At 46.2% G+C, this 20,000-nt stretch overlaps 1 protein-coding gene across 7 annotated transcripts in view; it reads right to left on the bottom strand.

Annotated features, from left to right (window-relative positions):
• LOC109885954 (caskin-1) overlaps positions 1–20,000 on the bottom strand; it is a 134,775-nt gene that overhangs the window by 67,318 nt on the left and 47,457 nt on the right. For all 7 annotated transcript variants that reach the window (XM_031820813.1, XM_031820815.1, XM_031820812.1 and 4 more), the window contains exons 3-8: positions 12,203–12,300; positions 11,946–12,091; positions 8,551–8,646; positions 5,898–6,028; positions 2,683–2,791; positions 49–157 (exon numbers count right to left, since the gene is read on the bottom strand). In XM_031820813.1, the coding sequence (XP_031676673.1) occupies positions 49–157; positions 2,683–2,791; positions 5,898–6,028; positions 8,551–8,646; positions 11,946–12,091; positions 12,203–12,300 (689 nt within the window). The remainder of the gene's footprint in view (positions 1–48; positions 158–2,682; positions 2,792–5,897; positions 6,029–8,550; positions 8,647–11,945; positions 12,092–12,202; positions 12,301–20,000) is intronic.

The raw sequence follows: 20,000 nt of genomic DNA, 5'->3' as shown, positions 1-20,000 counted from the left end.
ACACACACACACCACACACACACACACCACACACACACACACCTGTACCTCTGAGTAGCTGTTTGATCTCTCTGCTGGCCTGTGAAGCAGAGAACTGGTAAACTATGTCCAGAGCAGTCTGGCTGTAGGTGTTCCTCACCGCTGCATTGATACCACTCTGTAGGGACAGGGATTAGGGTTAGGATTAGGATTAGGATTAGGGTTAGGATTAGGGTTAGGGTTAGGATTAGGGTTAGGATTAGGATTAGGATTAGGTTTAGGGTTAGGGTTAGGATTAGGGTTAGGGTTAGGATTAGGGTTAGGGTTAGGATTAGGGTTAGGATTAGGATTAGGGTTAGGATTAGGATTAGGGTTAGGGTTAGGATTAGGATTAGGGTTAGGATTAGGGTTAGGATTAGGGTTAGGGTTAGGATTAGGGTTAGGGTTAGGGTTTGGATTAGGATTAGGATTAGGGTTAGGATTAGGATTAGTATTAGGATTAGGGTTAGGGTTTGGATTAGGATTAGGATTAAGGTTAGCGTTAGGGTTATGGTTAGGATTAGGATTAGGATTAGGATTAGGATAAGGATTAGGGTTAGGATAAGGATTAGGGTTAGGATAAGGGTTAGGATTAGGATTAGGGTTAGGATTAGGATTAGTATTAGGATTAGGGTTAGGGTTTGGATTAGGATTAGGATTAAGGTTAGCGTTAGGGTTATGGTTAGGATTAGGATTAGGATAAGGATTAGGGTTAGGATAAGGATTAGGGTTATAGTTAGGATTAGGATTAAGGTTAGGATTAGGATTAGGGTTAGGATTAGGATTATGGTAGGGACAAGGCTCAGGGTTAGGGCTTCTTTAACAACCAGGGTTGGGCTCAATTACATTTCAATTACAGTAAATTCAGGAAGTCCACTAGTGCCTCTACCCTGGTTCTAATTCACTAGTGCCTCTACCCTGGTTCTAATTCACTAGTGCCTCTACCCTGGTTCTAATTCACTAGTGCCTCTACCCTGGTTCTAATGCACTAGAGCCTCTACCCTGGTTCTAATGCACTAGTGCCCCTACCCTGGTTCTAATTCACTAGTGCCTCTACCCTAGTTATAATTCACTAGTGCCTCTACCCTGGTTCTAATTCAATAGTGCCTCTACCCTGGTTCTAATTCACTAGTACCTCTACCCTGGTTCTAATTCACTAGTACCTCTACCCTGGTTCTAATTCACTAGAGCCTCTACCCTGGTTCTAATTCACTAGAGCCTCTACCCTGGTTCTAATTCATGAGTGCCTCTACCCTGGTTCTAATGCACTAGAGCCTCTACCCTGGTTCTAATTCACTCGTGCCTCTACCCTGGTTCTAATTCAGTAGTGCCTCTACCCTGGATCTAATGTACTAGTGCCACTACCCTGGTTCTAACCCTGCACTAGTGCCTCTACCCTGGTTCTAACCCTGCACTAGTGCCACTACCCTGGTTCGAATGCACTAGTGTCTTTACCCTGGTTCTAACCCTGCACTAGTGCCACTACCCTGGTTCTAACCCTGCACTAGTGCCACTACCCTGGTTCTAACCCTGCACTAGTGTCACTACCCTGGTTCTAACCCTGCACTAGTGTCACTACCCTGGTTCTAACCCTGCACTAGCGCCTCTACCTTGGATCTAACCCTGCACTATTGATACATTTACACAAAAAAGGCAGAAGTGAGGCTGAACCTGTTGAGGTGTGTTTAAAAGAGGGAGGAATTCTGAGAAAGGCTTCCGAGTTCAGTGGTTTCAAGAACCTTTTGTAAAGGGAACGATCAAAGCCAAATCAGGTTAGTTAGTGTTGGACTGATGCTAAGGGAACGATCAGTCCAAATCAGGTTAGTTAGTGTTGGACTGATGCTAAGGGAACGATCAGGCCAAATCAGGTTAGTTAGTGTTGGACTGATGCTAACGGAACGATCAAGGCCAGATCAGGGTTAGTTAGTGTTGGACTGATGCTAAGGGAACGATCAGGCCAAATCAGGTTAGTTAGTGTTGGACTGATGCTAAGGGAACGATCAGGCCAAATCAGGTTAGTTAGTGTTGGACTGATGCTAAGGGAACGATCAGGCCAGATCAGGTTAGTTAGTGTTGGACTGATGCTAAGGGAACGATCAGGGTTAGTTAGTGTTGGACTGATGCTAACGGAACGATCAGGCCAGATCAGGTTAGTTAGTGTTGGACTGATGCTAAGGGAACGATCAGTCCAAATCAGGTTAGTTAGTGTTGGACTGATGCTAAGGGAACGATCAGGGTTAGTTAGTGTTGGACTGATGCTAACGGAACGATCAAAGCCAGATCAGGTTAGTTAGTGTTGGACTGCTGCTAAGGGAACGATCAGGCCAAATCAGGTTAGTTAGTGTTGGACTGATGCTAAGGGAACGATCAGGCCAGATCAGGTTAGTTAGTGTTGGATTGATGCTAAGGGAACGATCAGGCCAAATCAGGTTAGTTAGTGTTGGACTGATGCTAAGGGAACGATCAGTCTTCCCACAGAGCTCTGCCTCATGCAGGGGTCAGGGGTTAGGGGTCGGGGTTAATGATTAAAGGTTAGTTGTAGTTCCTCTTACATCCAGCAGGAGGCGAACCGCCTCAGTCTTCCCACAGAGAGCTGCCTCATGCAGGGGTCAGGGGTTAGGGGTCAGGGGTTAATGATTAAAGGTTAGTTGTAGTTCCTCTTACATCCAGCAGGAGGCGAACTGCCTCAGTCTTCCCACAGAGAGCTGCCTCATGCAGAGCCGTGCCAGCCTTGGTCTGTCTGTTGATGTCTATTCCAGACTGGATCAACAGCCTGGGGACCACACAACACACACACACACACACAAACACAACACAACATACACACACACACACACACAAACACAACATACACACACACACACACACACACACACACACACAACACAACATACACACAGACAGATTTTTTTAAATAATTGTTTTATACATTTATGTTCATCTGGACAGTTTTTGTCGATCGCTTGAGCACATTTGTCCCAATAAATACTAACTCCAACTATCAATATACCCTAACATGGTTATCCATCTGGCCCAATAAATACTAACTAGAACTATCAATATACCCTAACATGGTTATCCATCTGGCCCAATAAATACTAACTAGAACTATCAATATACCCTAACATGGTTATCCATCTGGCCCAAGAAATACTAACTAGAACTATCAATATACCCTAACATGGTTAACCATCTGGCCCAATAAATACTAACTCCAACTATCAATATACCCTAACATGGTTATCCATCTGGCCCAATAAATACTAACTCCAACTATCAATATACCCTAACATGGTTAGCCATCTGGCCCAATAAATACTAACTCCAACTATCAATATACCCTAACATGGTTAGCCATCTGGCCCAATAAATACTAACTAGAACTATCAATATACCCTAACATGGTTATCCATCTGGCCCAAGAAAAACTAACTCCAACTATCAATATACCCTAACATGGTTAACCATCTGGCCCAATAAATACTAACTCCAACTATCAATATACCCTAACATGGTTAGCCATCTGGCCCAATAAATACTAACTAGAACTATCAATATCCCATAACATGGTTAACCATCTGGCCCAATAAATACTAACTCCAACTATCAATATACCCTAACATGGTTATCCATCTGGCCCAATAAATACTAACTCCAACTATCAATATACCCTAACATGGTTAGCCATCTGGCCCAATAAATACTAACTCCAACTATCAATATACCCTAACATGGTTAGCCATCTGGCCCAATAAATACTAACTAGAACTATCAATATACCCTAACATGGTTATCCATCTGGCCCAAGAAAAACTAACTCCAACTATCAATATACCCTAACATGGTTAACCATCTGGCCCAATAAATACTAACTCCAACTATCAATATACCCTAACATGGTTAGCCATCTGGCCCAATAAATACTAACTAGAACTATCAATATACCCTAACATGGTTAATCCATCTGGCCCAATAAATACTAACTAGAACTATCAATATACCCTAACATGGTTAACCATCTGGCCCAATAAATACTAACTAGAACTATCAATATACCCTAACATGGTTATCCATCTGGCCCAATAAACACTAACTAGAACTATCAATATACCCTAACATGGTTAACCATCTGGCCCAATAAATACTAACTAGAACTATCAATATACCCTAACATGGTTAACCATCTGGCCCAAGAAAAACTAACTCCAACTATCAATATACCCTAACATGGTTATCTATCTGGCCCAATAAATACTAACTAGAACTATCAATATACCCTAACATGGTTATCCATCTGGCCCAATAAATACTAACTAGAACTATCAATATACCCTAACATGGTTAACCATCTGGCCCAATAAATACTAACTAGAACTATCAATATACCCTAACATGGTTATCCATCTGGCCCAATAAATACTAACTCCAACTATCAATATACCCTAACATGGTTAGCCATCTGGCCCAATAAATACTAACTCCAACTATCAATATACCCTAACATGGTTAGCCATCTGGCCCAATAAATACTAACTAGAACTATCAATATACCCTAACATGGTTATCCATCTGGCCCAAGAAAAACTAACTCCAACTATCAATATACCCTAACATGGTTAACCATCTGGCCCAATAAATACTAACTCCAACTATCAATATACCCTAACATGGTTAGCCATCTGGCCCAATAAATACTAACTAGAACTATCAATATACCCTAACATGGTTATCCATCTGGCCCAATAAATACTAACTAGAACTATCAATATACCCTAACATGGTTAACCATCTGGCCCAATAAATACTAACTAGAACTATCAATATACCCTAACATGGTTATCCATCTGGCCCAATAAATACTAACTAGAACTATCAATATACCCTAACATGGTTAACCATCTGGCCCAATAAATACTAACTAGAACTATCAATATACCCTAACATGGTTAACCATCTGGCCCAAGAAAAACTAACTCCAACTATCAATATACCCTAACATGGTTATCCATCTGGCCCAATAAATACTAACTAGAACTATCAATATACCCTAACATGGTTAACCATCTGGCCCAATAAATACTAACTAGAACTATCAATATACCCTAACATGGTTATCCATCTGGCCCAATAAATACTAACTCCAACTATCAATATACCCTAACATGGTTATCCATCTGGCCCAATAAATACTAACTAGAACTATCAATATACCCTAACATGGTTAACCATCTGGCCCAATAAATACTAACTCCAACTATCAATATACCCTAACATGGTTAACTGGGTCATTTGTTGAAATTAGAATTATAGTATGACCATATTAGGCTGGGTCATTAGTTGATAGTATGACCATATTAGGCTGGGTCATTACTTGATAGTATGACCATATTAGGCTGGGTCATTACTTGATAGTATGACCATATTAGGCTGGGTCATTAGTTGAGAGTGTGACTATATAAGGCTGGGCCAAGTATTTTATAGTTTAATTATAGTATGACCATATAAGGCTGGGTCATTAATTGATAGTATGACCATATAAGGCTGGGTCATTAGTTGATAGTATGACCATATAAGGCTGGGTCATTTGTTTTATAGTATAATTATAGTCTGACCATATAAGGCTGGGTCATTAGTTGATAGTATGACCATATAAGGCTGGGTCATTTGTCGATGTGACCGATATAGAGAGAGAAAGGGAGAGAGAGGGGGAAGGAAGGAAGGAAGGAAGGAAGGAAGGAAGGAAGGAAGGAAGGAAGGAAGGAAGGAGAGAGAGAGAGAGAGAGAGAGAGAGAGAGAGAGAGAGAGAGAGAGAGAGAGAGAGAGAGAGAGAGAGAGAGAGAGAGAGAGAGAGAGAGAGTGTGTGTGTGTGTGTGTGTTACCTGATGATGTCTATGTGTCCGTTCTTGGCCGCCAGGTGTAGAGGAGAGGTCCCATTGGGGTCAGTAGAATCTCCTGGTTTCAGTTCCAGCAGGGCCACACACATGTTACTGTTGAGAAGGAGCTGAACTACCTACACACACACACACACACACACACACACGTTACTGTTGAGCAGGAGCTGAACCACCTACACACACACACGTTACTGTTGAGAAGGAGCTGAACCACCTACACACACACACACGCACACACACACACACACACACACGTTACTGTTGAGAAGGAGCTGAACCACCTACACACACACACACATTTACTGCTGGAGCAAAATCCCACACCCACACTGGCCATCACAAGGATTTTCTGGCAGTGTGCTAGTTGCATATTGATCATGGACAGGGATGGAAATTAACCAAGACTGTTAGCCCAAGGCTAGTAGTTTTAACCAAGCCCGTTAGCCCAAGGGTAGTAGTTTTAACCCAGCCCGTTAGCCCACGGGTAGTAGTTTTAACCTAGCCGGTTAGCCCAAGGTAGCAGTTTTAACCTAGCCCGTTAGCCCAAGGCTAGTAGTTTTAACCTAGCTCGTTAGGCCAAGGCTAGTAGTTTTAACCAAGCCCGTTAGCCCAAGGCTAGTAGTTTTAACCAAGCACGTTAGCTCAAGGATAGTAGTTTTAACCAAGCCTGCTAGCCCAAAGCTAGTAGTTTTAACCAAGCCCGTTAGCCCAAGGATAGAATTTTTAACCAAGCCTGTTAGCTCAAGGCTAGTAGTTTTAACTAAGCCTGTTAGCTCAAGGCTAGTAGTTTTAACCAAGCCCGTTAGCCCAAGGCTAGTAGTTTTAACAGAGCCCATTAGCCCACGGATAGTATTTTAACCTAGCCCGTTAGCCCAAGGCTAGTAGTTTTAACCTAGCTCGTTAGGCCAAGGCTAGTAGTTTTAACCTAGCTCATTAGGCCAAGGCTAGTAGTTTTAACCAAGCCTGTTAGCTCAAGGCTAGTAGTTTTAACCAAGCCTGTTAGCTCAAGGCTAGTAGTTTTAACCAAGCCTGTTAGGTCAAGGCTAGTAGTTTTAACCAATCCTGTTAGCTCAAGGCTAGTAGTTTTAACCAAGCCTGTTAGCTCAAGGCTAGTAGTTTTAACCTAGCTCATTAGCCCAAAGCTAGTAGTTTTAACCTAAGCCCTTTAGCCCAAGGCTAGTAGTTTTAACCAAGCCTGTTAGCTCAAGGCTAGTAGTTTTAACCAAGCCTGTTAGCTCAAGGCTAGTAGTTTTAACCAAGCCTGTTAGCTCAAGGCTAGTAGTTTTAACCAAGCCGGTTAGCCCAAGGTAGTAGTTTTAACCTAGCCCGTTAGCCCAAGGCTAGTAGTTTTAACAGAGCCCATTAGCCCACGGAAAGTATTTTAACCTAGCCCGTTAGCCCAAGGCTAGTAGTTTTAACCTAGCTCGTTAGGCCAAGGCTAGTAGTTTTAACCTAGCTCATTAGGCCAAGGCTAGTAGTTTTAACCAAGCCTGTTAGCTCAAGGCTAGTAGTTTTAACCAAGCCTGTTAGCTCAAGGCTAGTAGTTTTAACCAAGCCTGTTAGGTCAAGGCTAGTAGTTTTAACCAATCCTGTTAGCTCAAGGCTAGTAGTTTTAACCAAGCCTGTTAGCTCAAGGCTAGTAGTTTTAACCAAGCCGGTTAGCCCAAGGTAGTAGTTTTAACCTAGCCCGTTAGCCCAAGGCTAGTAGTTTTAACCTAGCTCGTTAGGTCAAGGCTAGTAGTTTTAACCTAGCTCGTTAGGCCAAGGCTAGTAGTTTTAACCAAGCCTGTTAGCTCAAGGCTAGTAGTTTTAACCAAGCCTGTTAGCTCAAGGCTAGTAGTTTTAACCAAGCCTGTTAGCTCAAGGCTAGTAGTTTTAACCAAGCCTGTTAGCTCAAGGCTAGTAGTTTTAACCAAGCCTGTTAGCTCAAGGCTAGTAGTTTTAACCAAGCCTGTTAGGTCAAGGCTAGTAGTTTTAACCAATCCTGTTAGCTCAAGGCTAGTAGTTTTAACCAAGCCTGTTAGCTCAAGGCTAGTAGTTTTAACCAAGCCGGTTAGCCCAAGGTAGTAGTTTTAACCTAGCCCGTTAGCCCAAGGCTAGTAGTTTTAACCTAGCTCGTTAGGCCAAGGCTAGTAGTTTTAACCTAGCTCGTTAGGCCAAGGCTAGTAGTTTTAACCAAGCCTGTTAGCTCAAGGCTAGTAGTTTTAACCAAGCCTGTTAGCTCAAGGCTAGTAGTTTTAACCAAGCCTGTTAGCTCAAGGCTAGTAGTTTTAACCAAGCCTGTTAGCTCAAGGCTAGTAGTTTTAACCAAGCCTGTTAGCTCAAGGCTAGTAGTTTTAACCAAGCCTTTTAGCTCAAGGCTAGTAGTTTTAACCAAGCCTGTTAGCTCAAGGCTAGTAGTTTTAACCAAGCCCGTCTAGTAGTTTAGTAGTTTTCAGTCTGGGCTAGTAAAACATCTGCCAAACAAGCCCAAAAACACCACCACAGCACCCTTGGTTAGAACAAAGTCACGGGATCAACGTCACGGGATAGTAAAATGGAGGTCTTCTAACCCGGATGGCCAGTGTCCAAAGTCCATCCAACACCAACAAAACTGCAAAGTAAATAGGTAATGAAGTCAGTACAGTTAGTTACTCACCCCGACCCTGCCGAACTCACAGGCCAGATCGAGAGGAGTCTTTCCTGCATTGTCCACTATACACGGATTAGACTGGTGCTGAAGCAACATCTCAGACTGGGGGAACAACAACAACACACGGATTAAACTAGTGCTGAAGCAACATCTCAGACTGGAGGAACAACAACAACAACACACGGATTAGACTGGTGCTGAAGCAACATCTCAGACTGGAGGAACAACAACAACAACACACGGATTAGACTGGTGCTGGAGCAACATCTCAGACTGGGGGAACAACAACAACAACAACACACGGATTAGACTGGTGTTGGAGCAACATCTCAGACTGGGGGAACAACAACAACAACAACACACGGATTAGACTGGTGTTGGAGCAACATCTCAGACTGGGGGAACAACAACAACAACAACAACACACGGATTAGACTGGTGTTGGAGCAACATCTCAGACTGGGGGAACAACAACAACAACAACACACGGATTAGACTGGTGTTGGAGCAACATCTCAGACTGGGGGAACAACAACAACACACGGATTAGACTGGTGTTGGAGCAACATCTCAGACTGGGGGAACAACAACAACACACGGATTAAACTGGTGCTGAAGCAACATCTCAGACTGGAGGAACAACAACAACAACACACGGATTAGACTGGTGCTGAAGCAACATCTCAGACTGGAGGAACAACAACAACAACACACGGATTAGACTGGTGCTGGAGCAACATCTCAGACTGGGGGAACAACAACAACAACAACACACGGATTAGACTGGTGTTGGAGCAACATCTCAGACTGGGGGAACAACAACAACAACAACACACAGATTAGACTGGTGTTGGAGCAACATCTCAGACTGGGGGAACAACAACAACAACAACAACACACGGATTAGACTGGTGTTGGAGCAACATCTCAGACTGGGGGAACAACAACAACAACAACAACAACACACGGATTAGACTGGTGTTGGAGCAACATCTCAGACTGGAGGAACAACAACAACAACAACACATGGATTAGATGGTGTTGGAGCAACATCTCAGACTGGAGGAACAACAACAACAACAACACACAGATTAGACTGGTGCTGAAGCAACATCTCAGACTGGGGGAACAACAACACGGATTAGACTGGTGCTGGAGCAACATCTCAGACTGGGGGAACAACAACAACAACAACAACAACACACGGATTAGACTGGTGTTGGAGCAACATCTCAGACTGGAGGAACAACAACAACAACAACAGCAACAACATACGGATTAGACTGGTGCTGGAGCAACATCTCAGACTGGGGGAACAACAACAACAACAACAACACGGATTAGACTGGTGCTGAAGCAACATCTCAGACTGGGGGAACAACGACAACAACGACACACGGATTATACTGGTGTTGGAGCAACATCTCAGACTGGGGGAACAACAACAACAACAACACACAGATTAGACTGGTGTTGGAGCAACATCTCAGACTGGGGGAACAACAACAACAACACACGGATTAGACTGGTGTTGGAGCAACATCTCAGACTGGAGGAACAACAACAACACACGGATTAGACTGGTGCTGGAGCAACATCTCAGACTGGAGGAACAACAACACGGATTAGACTGGTGTTGGAGCAACATCTCAGACTGGAGGAACAACAACAACACACGGATTAGACTGGTGTTGGAGCAACATCTCAGACTGGGGGAACAACAACAACAACAACAACAACAACAACAACAACAACAACAACAACACACGGATTAGACTGGTGCTGAAGCAACATCTCAGACTGGGGGAACAACAACAACAACACATGGATTAGACTGGTGCTGGAGCAACATCTCAGACTGGGGGAACAACAACAACACACGGATTAGACTGGTGCTGGAGCAACATCTCAGACTGGAGGAACAACAACAACAACAACAACACACGGATTAGACTGGTGCTGGAGCAACATCTCAGACTGGGGGAACAACAACAACAACAACAACACACGGATTAGACTGGTGTTGGAGCAACATCTCAGACTGGGGGAACAACAACAACACACGGATTAGACTGGTGCTGGAGCAACATCTCAGACTGGGGGAACAACAACACACAGATTAGACTGGTGTTGGAGCAACATCTCAGACTGGAGGAACAACAACATGGATTAGACTGGTGCTGGAGCAACATCTCAGACTGGGGGAACAACAACAACAACAACAACAAAAACAACACACGGATTAGACTGGTGCTGGAGCAACATCTCAGACTGGGGGAACAACAACAACAACACGGATTAGACTGATGCTGGAGCAACATCTCAGACTGGGGGAACAACAACAACAACAACACACGGATTAGACTGGTGCTGGAGCAATATCTCAGACTGGGGGAACAACAACACGGATTAGACTGGTGCTGAAGCAAAATCTCAGACTGGGGGAACAACACACGGATTAGACTGGTGCTGGAGCAACATCTCTAACCACTAGGCTACCTGCTCCCCCTCTAACCACTAGGCTACCTGCCCCCCCCCCTCTACCACTAGGCTACCTGCCCCCCCTCTAACCACTAGGCTACCTGCAACCCCCCTCTAACCACTAGGCTACCTGCCCCACCTCTAACCACTAGGCTACCTGTCCCCCCCCCCTCTAACCACTAGGCTACCTGTCCCCCCCCCCTCTAACCACTAGGCTACCTCCCCCCCCCCCCTCTAACCACTAGGCTACCTGTCCCCCCCTCTAACCACTAGGCTACCTGCCCCCCCTCTAACCACTAGGCTACCTGCAACCCCCCTCTAACCACTAGGCTACCTGCTCCCCCTCTAACCACTAGGCTACCTGCCCCCCCCCCCCCCTCTAACCACTAGGCTACCTGCCCCCCCCCCTCTAACCACTAGGCTACCTGTCCCCCCCTCTAACCACTAGGCTACCTGCCCCCCCTTTAACCACTAGGCTACCTGCAACCCCCCTCTAACCACTAGGCTACCTGCCCCCCCTCTAACCACTAGGCTACCTGCCCCCCCTCTAACCACTAGGCTACCTGCCCCCCCCCCCCCTCTAACCACTAGGCTACCTGCCCCCCCCCCTCTAACCACTAGGCTACCTGTCCCCCCCCTCTAACCACTAGGCTACCTGCAACCCCCCTCTAACCACTAGGCTACCTGCCCCCCCCCCCTCTAACCACTAGGCTACCTGCCCCCCCATCTAACCACTAAGCTACCTGCCGCCCCGACCCCTCTAAGATACATACCCACACAGGTTGGAAGACACAGCACAGCGCCCCTGGAGCAGGTTAAGGTGTTAAGTGCCTTGCTCCAGGGCACAACGGCAGGAGATGACATCGATAGCAGAAACTCTTCCGTTAGCCGTTAGCTAAACAACAGCTAATGTGACTCACCACGTCGTAGTGTCCGTGCTGTGCCGACAGGTGCAGAGGGATCTGTCCCTCGTCTGATTGGCCGTTGACCGACGAACCAGACTTCAGCAGCATCTTCATAGGCTCCGCCTTCCCCTGCCAAGCCGCGTAGTGCAGTGGGCGCATCCCTACGGTAACCACGGAGGAACAGACAGAATCAGACTACGGCCGGCAGCGTGTGTGTGTGTATATGTGTGTGTGTGTGTATATGTGTGTGTGTGTGTGTGTGTGTGTCTCACCCTTCTGGTCCCTGATGTCCACGGTGGCCTGCGATTCCAGCAGCAGAGAGATGAGCTCCAGGTTCCCACTGAGAGCAGCATGGTGCAGCGGAGCAAACCTACACACACACACACACACACACACACACACACACACACACACACACACACACACACACACACACACACACACACACACACACACACGCACACACACACACACAGTATTTAAGCTATTTAGTGCAAATGTTCTAAAACGTTTTGGGTCCGGGGAACCCTGTCCTCAGGGACATCCCTCATTATCAGAACTCAAGAGAGATAAAATAGGACACAAGGAGTTCTACTATGACCAATCAAACCAAGGAGATCTACTATGACCAATCAAACCAAGGAGATCTACTATGACCAATCAAACCAAGGAGATCTACTATGACCAATCAAACCAAGGAGATCTACTATGACCAATCAAACCAAGGAGATCTACTATGACCAATCAAACCAAGGAGATCTACTATGACCAATCAAACCAAGGAGATCTACTGTGACCAATCAAACCAAGGAGATCTACTATGACCAATCAAACCAAGGAGTTCTACTATGACCAATCAAACCAAGGAGATCTACTATGACCAATCAAACCAAGGAGATCTACTATGACCAATCAAACCAAGGAGATCTACTATGACTTCATGACCAATCAAACCAAGGAGATCTACTATGACTTCATGACCAATCAAACCAAGGAGTTCTACTATGACTTCATGACCAATCAAACCAAGGAGATCTACTATGACTTCATGACCAATCAAACCAAGGAGATCTACTATGACCAATCAAACCAAGGAGATCTACTATGACTTCATGACCAATCAAACCAAGGAGATCTACTATGACCAATCAAACCAAGGAGATCTACTATGACCAATCAAACCAAGGAGATCTACTATGACCAATCAAACCAAGGAGATCTACTATGACTTCATGACCAATCAAACCAAGGAGATCTACTATGACTTCATGACCAATCAAACCAAGGAGATCTACTATGACCAATCAAACCAAGGAGATCTACTATGACTTAATGACCAATCAAACCAAGGAGTTCTACTATGACTTCATGACCAATCAAACCAAGGAGATCTACTATGACTTCATGACCAATCAAACCAAGGAGTTCTACTATGACTTCATGACCAATCAAACCAAGGAGTTCTACTATGACTTCATGACCAATCAAACCAAGGAGTTCTACTATGACTTCATGACCAATCAAACCAAGGAGATCTACTATGACCTCATGACCAATCAAACCAAGGAGATCTACTATGACTTCATGACCAATCAAACCAAGGAGATCTACTATGACCTCATGACCAATCCAACCAAGGAGATCTACTATGACTTCATGACCAATCAAACCAAGGAGATCTACTATGACTTCATGACCAATCAAACCAAGGAGTTCTACTATGACTTCATGATCAATCAAACCAAGGAGATCTACTATGACTTCATGACCAATCAAACCAAGGAGTTCTACTATGACTTCATGACCAATCAAACCAAGGAGATCTACTATGACCTCATGACCAATCAAACCAAGGAGATATACTATGACTTCATGACCAATCAAACCAAGGAGATCTACTATGACTTCATGATCAATCCAACCAAGGAGATCTACTATGACTTCATGACCAATCAAACCAAGGAGATCTACTATGACTTCATGACCAATCCAACCAAGGAGATCTACTATGACTTAATGACCAATCAAACCAAGGAGATCTACTATGACTTCATGACCAATCCAACCAAGGAGATCTACTATGACTTCATGACCAATCAAACCAAGGATTCTACTATGACTTCATGACCAATCAAAACAAGGAGATCTACTATGAGGCCCACCTCTCTCTTGGCATCGGCGATATTGTTGTTTTTATTGCGTGTGTGAGAAGCCCTGATTTAGGGCACAGTGGGAGGTATGGTAACTCCATAATGGACAGGAAGAGTCAACATGATGGATTAAAAAACCCAGCTGATGTCATAATGGACTGGATTACAACTACAATCACTCAACCTTATACACAGACACACACTGGGCTTCTACTGTGGGTTATCTAGCTAGTCCACCACATCTGTTTCCTGGTGTGTAGACTAACTCGTATCTACTACTGTCAGCTGGATGGAGAAGGATAAGAGAGAGAGAGGGATATTTTTTTTATTTAACTAGGCAAGTCAGTTAAGACCAAATTCTTACTTACAATGACAGCCTAGGAACAGTGGGTTAACTTCCCTGTTCAGGGGCACAACGACATATTTTTACATTGTCAGCTAAGGGATTCGATCTAGCAAGCTTTCGGTTACTGGCCCAACGCTCTAACCACTAGGCTACCTGCCTAGTGGTTAGAGAAAAGAGAGAGATGGAGAAGGAGAGGAGAAAGGGATGGAGAGAGGGATGGAAGAGAGGAGAGAGGGATGGAGAAAGAGAGGAGAGAGGGATGGAGAAGGAGAGGAGAGAGGGATGGAGTAGGAGAGGAGAGAGAAGGAGAGGAGAGAGGGATGGAGAAGAAGAGGAGAGAGGGATGGATGGAGAAGGAGAGGGCAGAGGGATGAGAGAGGGATGTAGGGAAGGATGAGAGAGAGATGGAGAGAGGGATGGAGGGAGAGAGGGATGATGGTGAGAGGGATGGAGAGAGAGGGATGATGGAGAAAGGGATGGAGAGAGAGGGATGAAGGGAAGGATGAGAGAGAGATGGAGAGAGGGATGTAGGGAAGGATGAGAGAGAGATGGAGAGAGGGATGGAGGGAGAGAGGGATGATGGAGAGAGGGATGGAGAGAGAGGGATGATGGAGAGAGGGATGGAGGGAGAGAGGGATGATGGAGAGAGGGATGGAGAGAGAGGGATGATGGAGAGAGGGATGGAGGGAGAGAGGGATGGAGAGAGAGGGATGGAGAGAGGGATGGAGAGAGGGATGGAGAGAGAGGAATGATGGAGAGAGGGATGGAGAGAGAGAGGGATGAGAGAGAGGGATGGAGAGAGGGATGGAGAGAGGGATGAGAGAGGGATGGAGAGAGGGATGGAGAGAGGGATGGAGAGAGAGGGATGGAGAGAGGGATGGAGAGAGAGGGATGGAGGGAGAGAGGGATGGAGAGAGGGATGGAGAGAGAGGAATGATGGAGAGAGGGATGGAGAGAGAGAGGGATGAGAGAGAGGGATGGAGAGAGGGATGGAGAGAGGGATGGAGAGAGGGATGGAGAGAGGGATGGAGAGAGGGATGGAGAGAGGGATGGAGGGAGAGAGGGATGATGGAGAGAGGGATGGAGGGAGAGAGGGATGAGAGAGAGGGATGGAGAGAGGGATGGAGAGAGGGATGGAGAGAGAGAGGGATGATGGAGAGAGGGATGGAGGGAGAGAGGGATGAGAGAGAGGGATGGAGAGAGGGATGGAGAGAGGGATGGAGAGAGAGGGATGAGAGAGGGATGGAGAGAGAGGGATGGAGAGAGAGGACAAGAGATACACTCAATGTACTCCATGTGGGGTTACAGTAGTGGTGTGTTTGATGCCTGATTTTGTGTGTGTGTGTGTGGGGGGGGGGGGGGCATAGACCGTGTGTGAGTGTCAGTGTGAGGGATAGAGGCAGTGTGTGAGGGATAGAGGCAGTGTGTGAGTGTCAATGTGAGGACCAGAGGCAGTGTGTGAGTGTCAATGTGAGGGCCAGAGGCAGTGTGTGAGGGATAGAGGCAGTGTGTGAGTGTCAATGTGAGGACCAGAGGCAGTGTGTGAGTGTCAATGTGAGGGCCAGAGGCAGTGTGTGAGTGTCAATGTGAGGGATAGAGGCAGTGTATGGCTACCTGCCTAGTGTGTGTGAGGGATAGAGGCAGTGTGTGAGTGGCAGTGTGAGGGATAGAGGCAGTGTGTGAGGGATAGAGTCAGTGTGAGGGATAGAGGCAGTGTGTGAGGGATAGAGGCAGTGTGTGAGTGCCAGTGTGAGGGATAGAGGCAGTGTGTGAGTGGCACTGTGAGGGATAGAGGCAGTGTGTGAGTGCCAGTGTGAGGGATAGAGGCAGTGTGTGAGGGATAGAGTCAGTGTGAGGGATAGAGGCAGTGTGTGAGTGCCAGTGTGAGGGATAGAGGCAGTGTGTGAGTGCCAGTGTGAGGGATAGAGGCAGTGTGTGAGGGATAGAGTCAGTGTGAGGGATAGAGGCAGTGTGAGGGATAGAGGCAGTGTGAGGGATAGACTGATCATGTGAATCAAGTCAAATCAAATGTTAATAGTCACATGCGCCGAATACAAACCGCTGAAATAATTACTTACAAGCCCTTAACCAACAATACAGTTTTAAGACAAATAAGAGGTCAGAAAATATTTACTAAATAAACAATATATATATTTTTAAAAAGTAACACAATAAAATATCAATAACGAGGCAATATACAGGGGGTACCGGTACCGAGTCAGTGGACCTGGAAATTCTACAGCCCCATCAGTTGCAGAGGGAGGTGTTTAGTCCCAGGGTCCTTAGCTTAGTGATGAGCTTTGAGGGCAACTATGGTGTTGAACGCTGAGCTGTAGTTAATGAACAACATTCTCACATAGGTGTTCCTCTTGTCCAGGTGGGAGAGGGCAGTGTGGAGTGCAATAGAGATTGGATCATCTATGGATCTGTTGGGGCGGTATGCAAATTGGAGTGGGTCTAGGATTTCTGGGATAATGGTGTTGATGTGAGCCATGACCAGCCTTTCAAAGCACTTCATGGCTACAGATGTGAGTGCTATCGGTCGGTAGTCATTTAGGCAGGTTACCTTAGTGTTCTTGGGCGCAGGGACGATGGTGGTCTGCTTGAAACATGTTGGTATTACAGACTCGGTCAGGGAGAGGTTGAAAATATCAGTGAAGACACGTACCAGTTGGTCCGCGTATGCTCTGAGGACACGTCCTGGTAATCCTTCTGGCCCCGCGGCCTTGTGAATGTTGACCTGTTTGAAGGTCTTGCTCACATCGGCTAAGGAGAGCGTGATCACACAGTCGTCCGGAACAGCTGGTGCTCTCATGCATGATTCAGTGTTGCTTGCCTCGAAGCAAGCATAAAATACATTTAGCCCGTCTGGTAGGCCCTCGTCACTGGGCAGCTCGCGTCTGGGTTTCCCTTTGTAGTCCATAATAGTTTGCAAGCCCCCTGCCACATCCGACGAGCGTCAGAGCCAGAATACAGGTGAAAGCTATGATCCCTTATGGATGCCACTTGTTAAATCCACTTCAAATCATCGTAGAGGAAGGGGAGGAGACAGGTTAAGGAACGGTGCAACTCAATATTAGGAAGGTGTTCCTAACGTTTTCCTTCAATTTGTATAGCAGACCCTCAGACCCCCCTATAGCAGACCCTCAGACCCCCCTATAGCAGACACTCAGACACCCCTATAGCAGACACTCAGACCCCCCTATAGCAGACCCTCAGACCCCCCTATAGCAGACCCTCAGACCCCCCTATAGCAGACCCTCAGACCCCCCTATAGCAGACCCTCAGACCCCCCTATAGCAGACCCTCAGACCCCCCTATAGCAGACCCTCAGACCCCCCTATAGCAGACCCTCAGACCCCCCTATAGCAGACCCTCAGACCCCCATATAGCAGACCCTCAGACCCCCCTATAGCAGACCCCAGACCCCCCTATAGCAGACCCTCAGACCCCCCTATAGCAGACACTCAGACCCCCCTATAGCAGACCCTCAGACCCCCCTATAGCAGACCCTCAGACCCCCCTATAGCAGACCCTCAGACCCCCCTATAGCAGACCCACAGACCCCCCTATAGCAGACCCCCAGACCCCCCTATAGCAGACCCTCAGACCCCCCTATAGCAGACCCTCAGACCCCCCTATAGCAGACCCTCAGACCCCCCTATAGCAGACCCTCAGACCCCCCTATAGCAGACCCTCAGACCCCCCTATAGCAGACACTCAGACCCCCCCTATAGCAGACCCTCAGACCCCCCTATAGCAGACCCTCAGACCCCCCTATAGCAGACCCTCAGACCCCCCTATAGCAGACCCTCAGACCCCCCTATAGCAGACCCTCAGACCCCCCTATACTAGACCCTCAGACCCCCCTATAGCAGACCCTCAGACCCCCCTATAGCAGACCCTCAGACCCCCCTATAGCAGACCTTCAGACCCCCCTATAGCAGACCCTCAGACCCACCTATAGCAGACCCTCAGACCCCCTATAGCAGACCCTCAGACCCACCTATAGCAGACCCTCAGACCCCCCTATAGCAGACCCTCAGACGCCCCTATAGCAGACCCTCTTGCCAGATTGAGTCAAAATATTTATTTAAATCAACAAAGCATGAGAAGACTTTGTTTTGGTTTGTTTGTTTGTCAATTAGGGTGTGCAGGGTGAATACGTGGCCTGTCGTAAGGTAATTTGGTAAAAAGCCAATTTTACATTTGCTCAGTACATTGTTTTCACTGAGGAAATGTACGAGTCTGCAGTTAATGATAATGCAGAGGGTTTTGCCAAGATTGCTGTTGACTCATATTCCACGTAAGTTATTAGGGTCAAATTTGTCTCCACTTTTGTGGATTGGGGTGATCAGTCATTGGTTCCAAATATTGGGGAAGATGCCAGAGCTAAGGATGATGTTAAAGAGTTTTTGTATAGCCAATGGGAATTTGTGGTCTGTACCAGTCAAAGGTTTGCACACACCAACTCATTCCAGGGTTTTTCTTTATTTTAACACTTGTCTTCATTGTAGAATAATAGTGAAGACATCAAAACTATGAAATAACACATATGGAATCATGTAGTAACCAAAAAAAGTGTTTAACAAATCAGAATTTATTTTATGTTTGAGATTTTGTCAAAGTAGCCACCCTTTGCCTTGATGACAGCTTTGCAGACTCTTGGCATTCTCTCAACCAGCTTCACCTGGAATGCTCTACCAAACAGTCTTGAAGGAGTTCCCACATCTCTCAACTAGAGGAATGTTTGGTTACTATATGATTCCATATGTGTTGTTTCATAGTGTTGATGTCAATAGTACAAATAAAGAAGGTGTGTCCAAACCTTTAGACTGGTACTGTATACCAGGCGGTGTCCGAGGAAAGCCCAAAACATTTCACAAGTCATAAACTGTTCTCTCTGCTACGGCAAGCCGGAGCATCAAGTCCAGGTCCAAAAGGCTCCTTAACAGCTTCTACCTCCAAGCCATAAACTGTTCTCTCTGCTACGGCAAGCCAGAGCATCAAGTCCAGGTCCAAAAGGCTCCTTAACAGCTTCTACCTCCAAGCCATAAAACTGTTCTCTCTGCTACGGCAAGCCGGAGCATCAAGTCCAGGTCCAAAAGGCTCCTTAACAGCTTCTACCTCCAAGCCATAAACTGTTCTCTCTGCTACGGCAAGCCGGAGCATCAAGTCCAGGTCCAAAAGGCTCCTTAACAGCTTCTACCTCCAAGCCATAAACTGTTCTCTCTGCTACGGCAAGCCGGAGCATCAAGTCCAGGTCCAAAAGGCTCCTTAACAGCTTCTACCTCCAAGTCATAAACTGTTCTCTCTGCTACGGCAAGCCGGAGGATCAAGTCCAGGTCAAAAAGGCTCCTTAACAGCTTCTACCTCCAAGCCATAAACTGTTCTCTCTGCTACGGCAAGCCGGAGCATCAAGTCCAGGTCCAAAAGGCTCCTTAACAGCTTCTACCTCCAAGCCATAAACTGTTCTCTCTGCTACGGCAAGCCGGAGCATCAAGTCCAGGTCCAAAAGGCTCCTTAACAGCTTCTACCTCCAAGCCATAAACTGTTCTCTCTGCTACGGCAAGC

Source organism: Oncorhynchus kisutch, unplaced genomic scaffold, assembly GCF_002021735.2.
Source record: "Oncorhynchus kisutch isolate 150728-3 unplaced genomic scaffold, Okis_V2 scaffold3689, whole genome shotgun sequence".
Classification (NCBI taxonomy): Eukaryota; Metazoa; Chordata; class Actinopteri; order Salmoniformes; family Salmonidae; genus Oncorhynchus; species Oncorhynchus kisutch.
The sequence above is the reverse complement of the archived record's forward strand: the minus strand, read 5'-3'. Positions and strand labels throughout refer to the sequence as shown.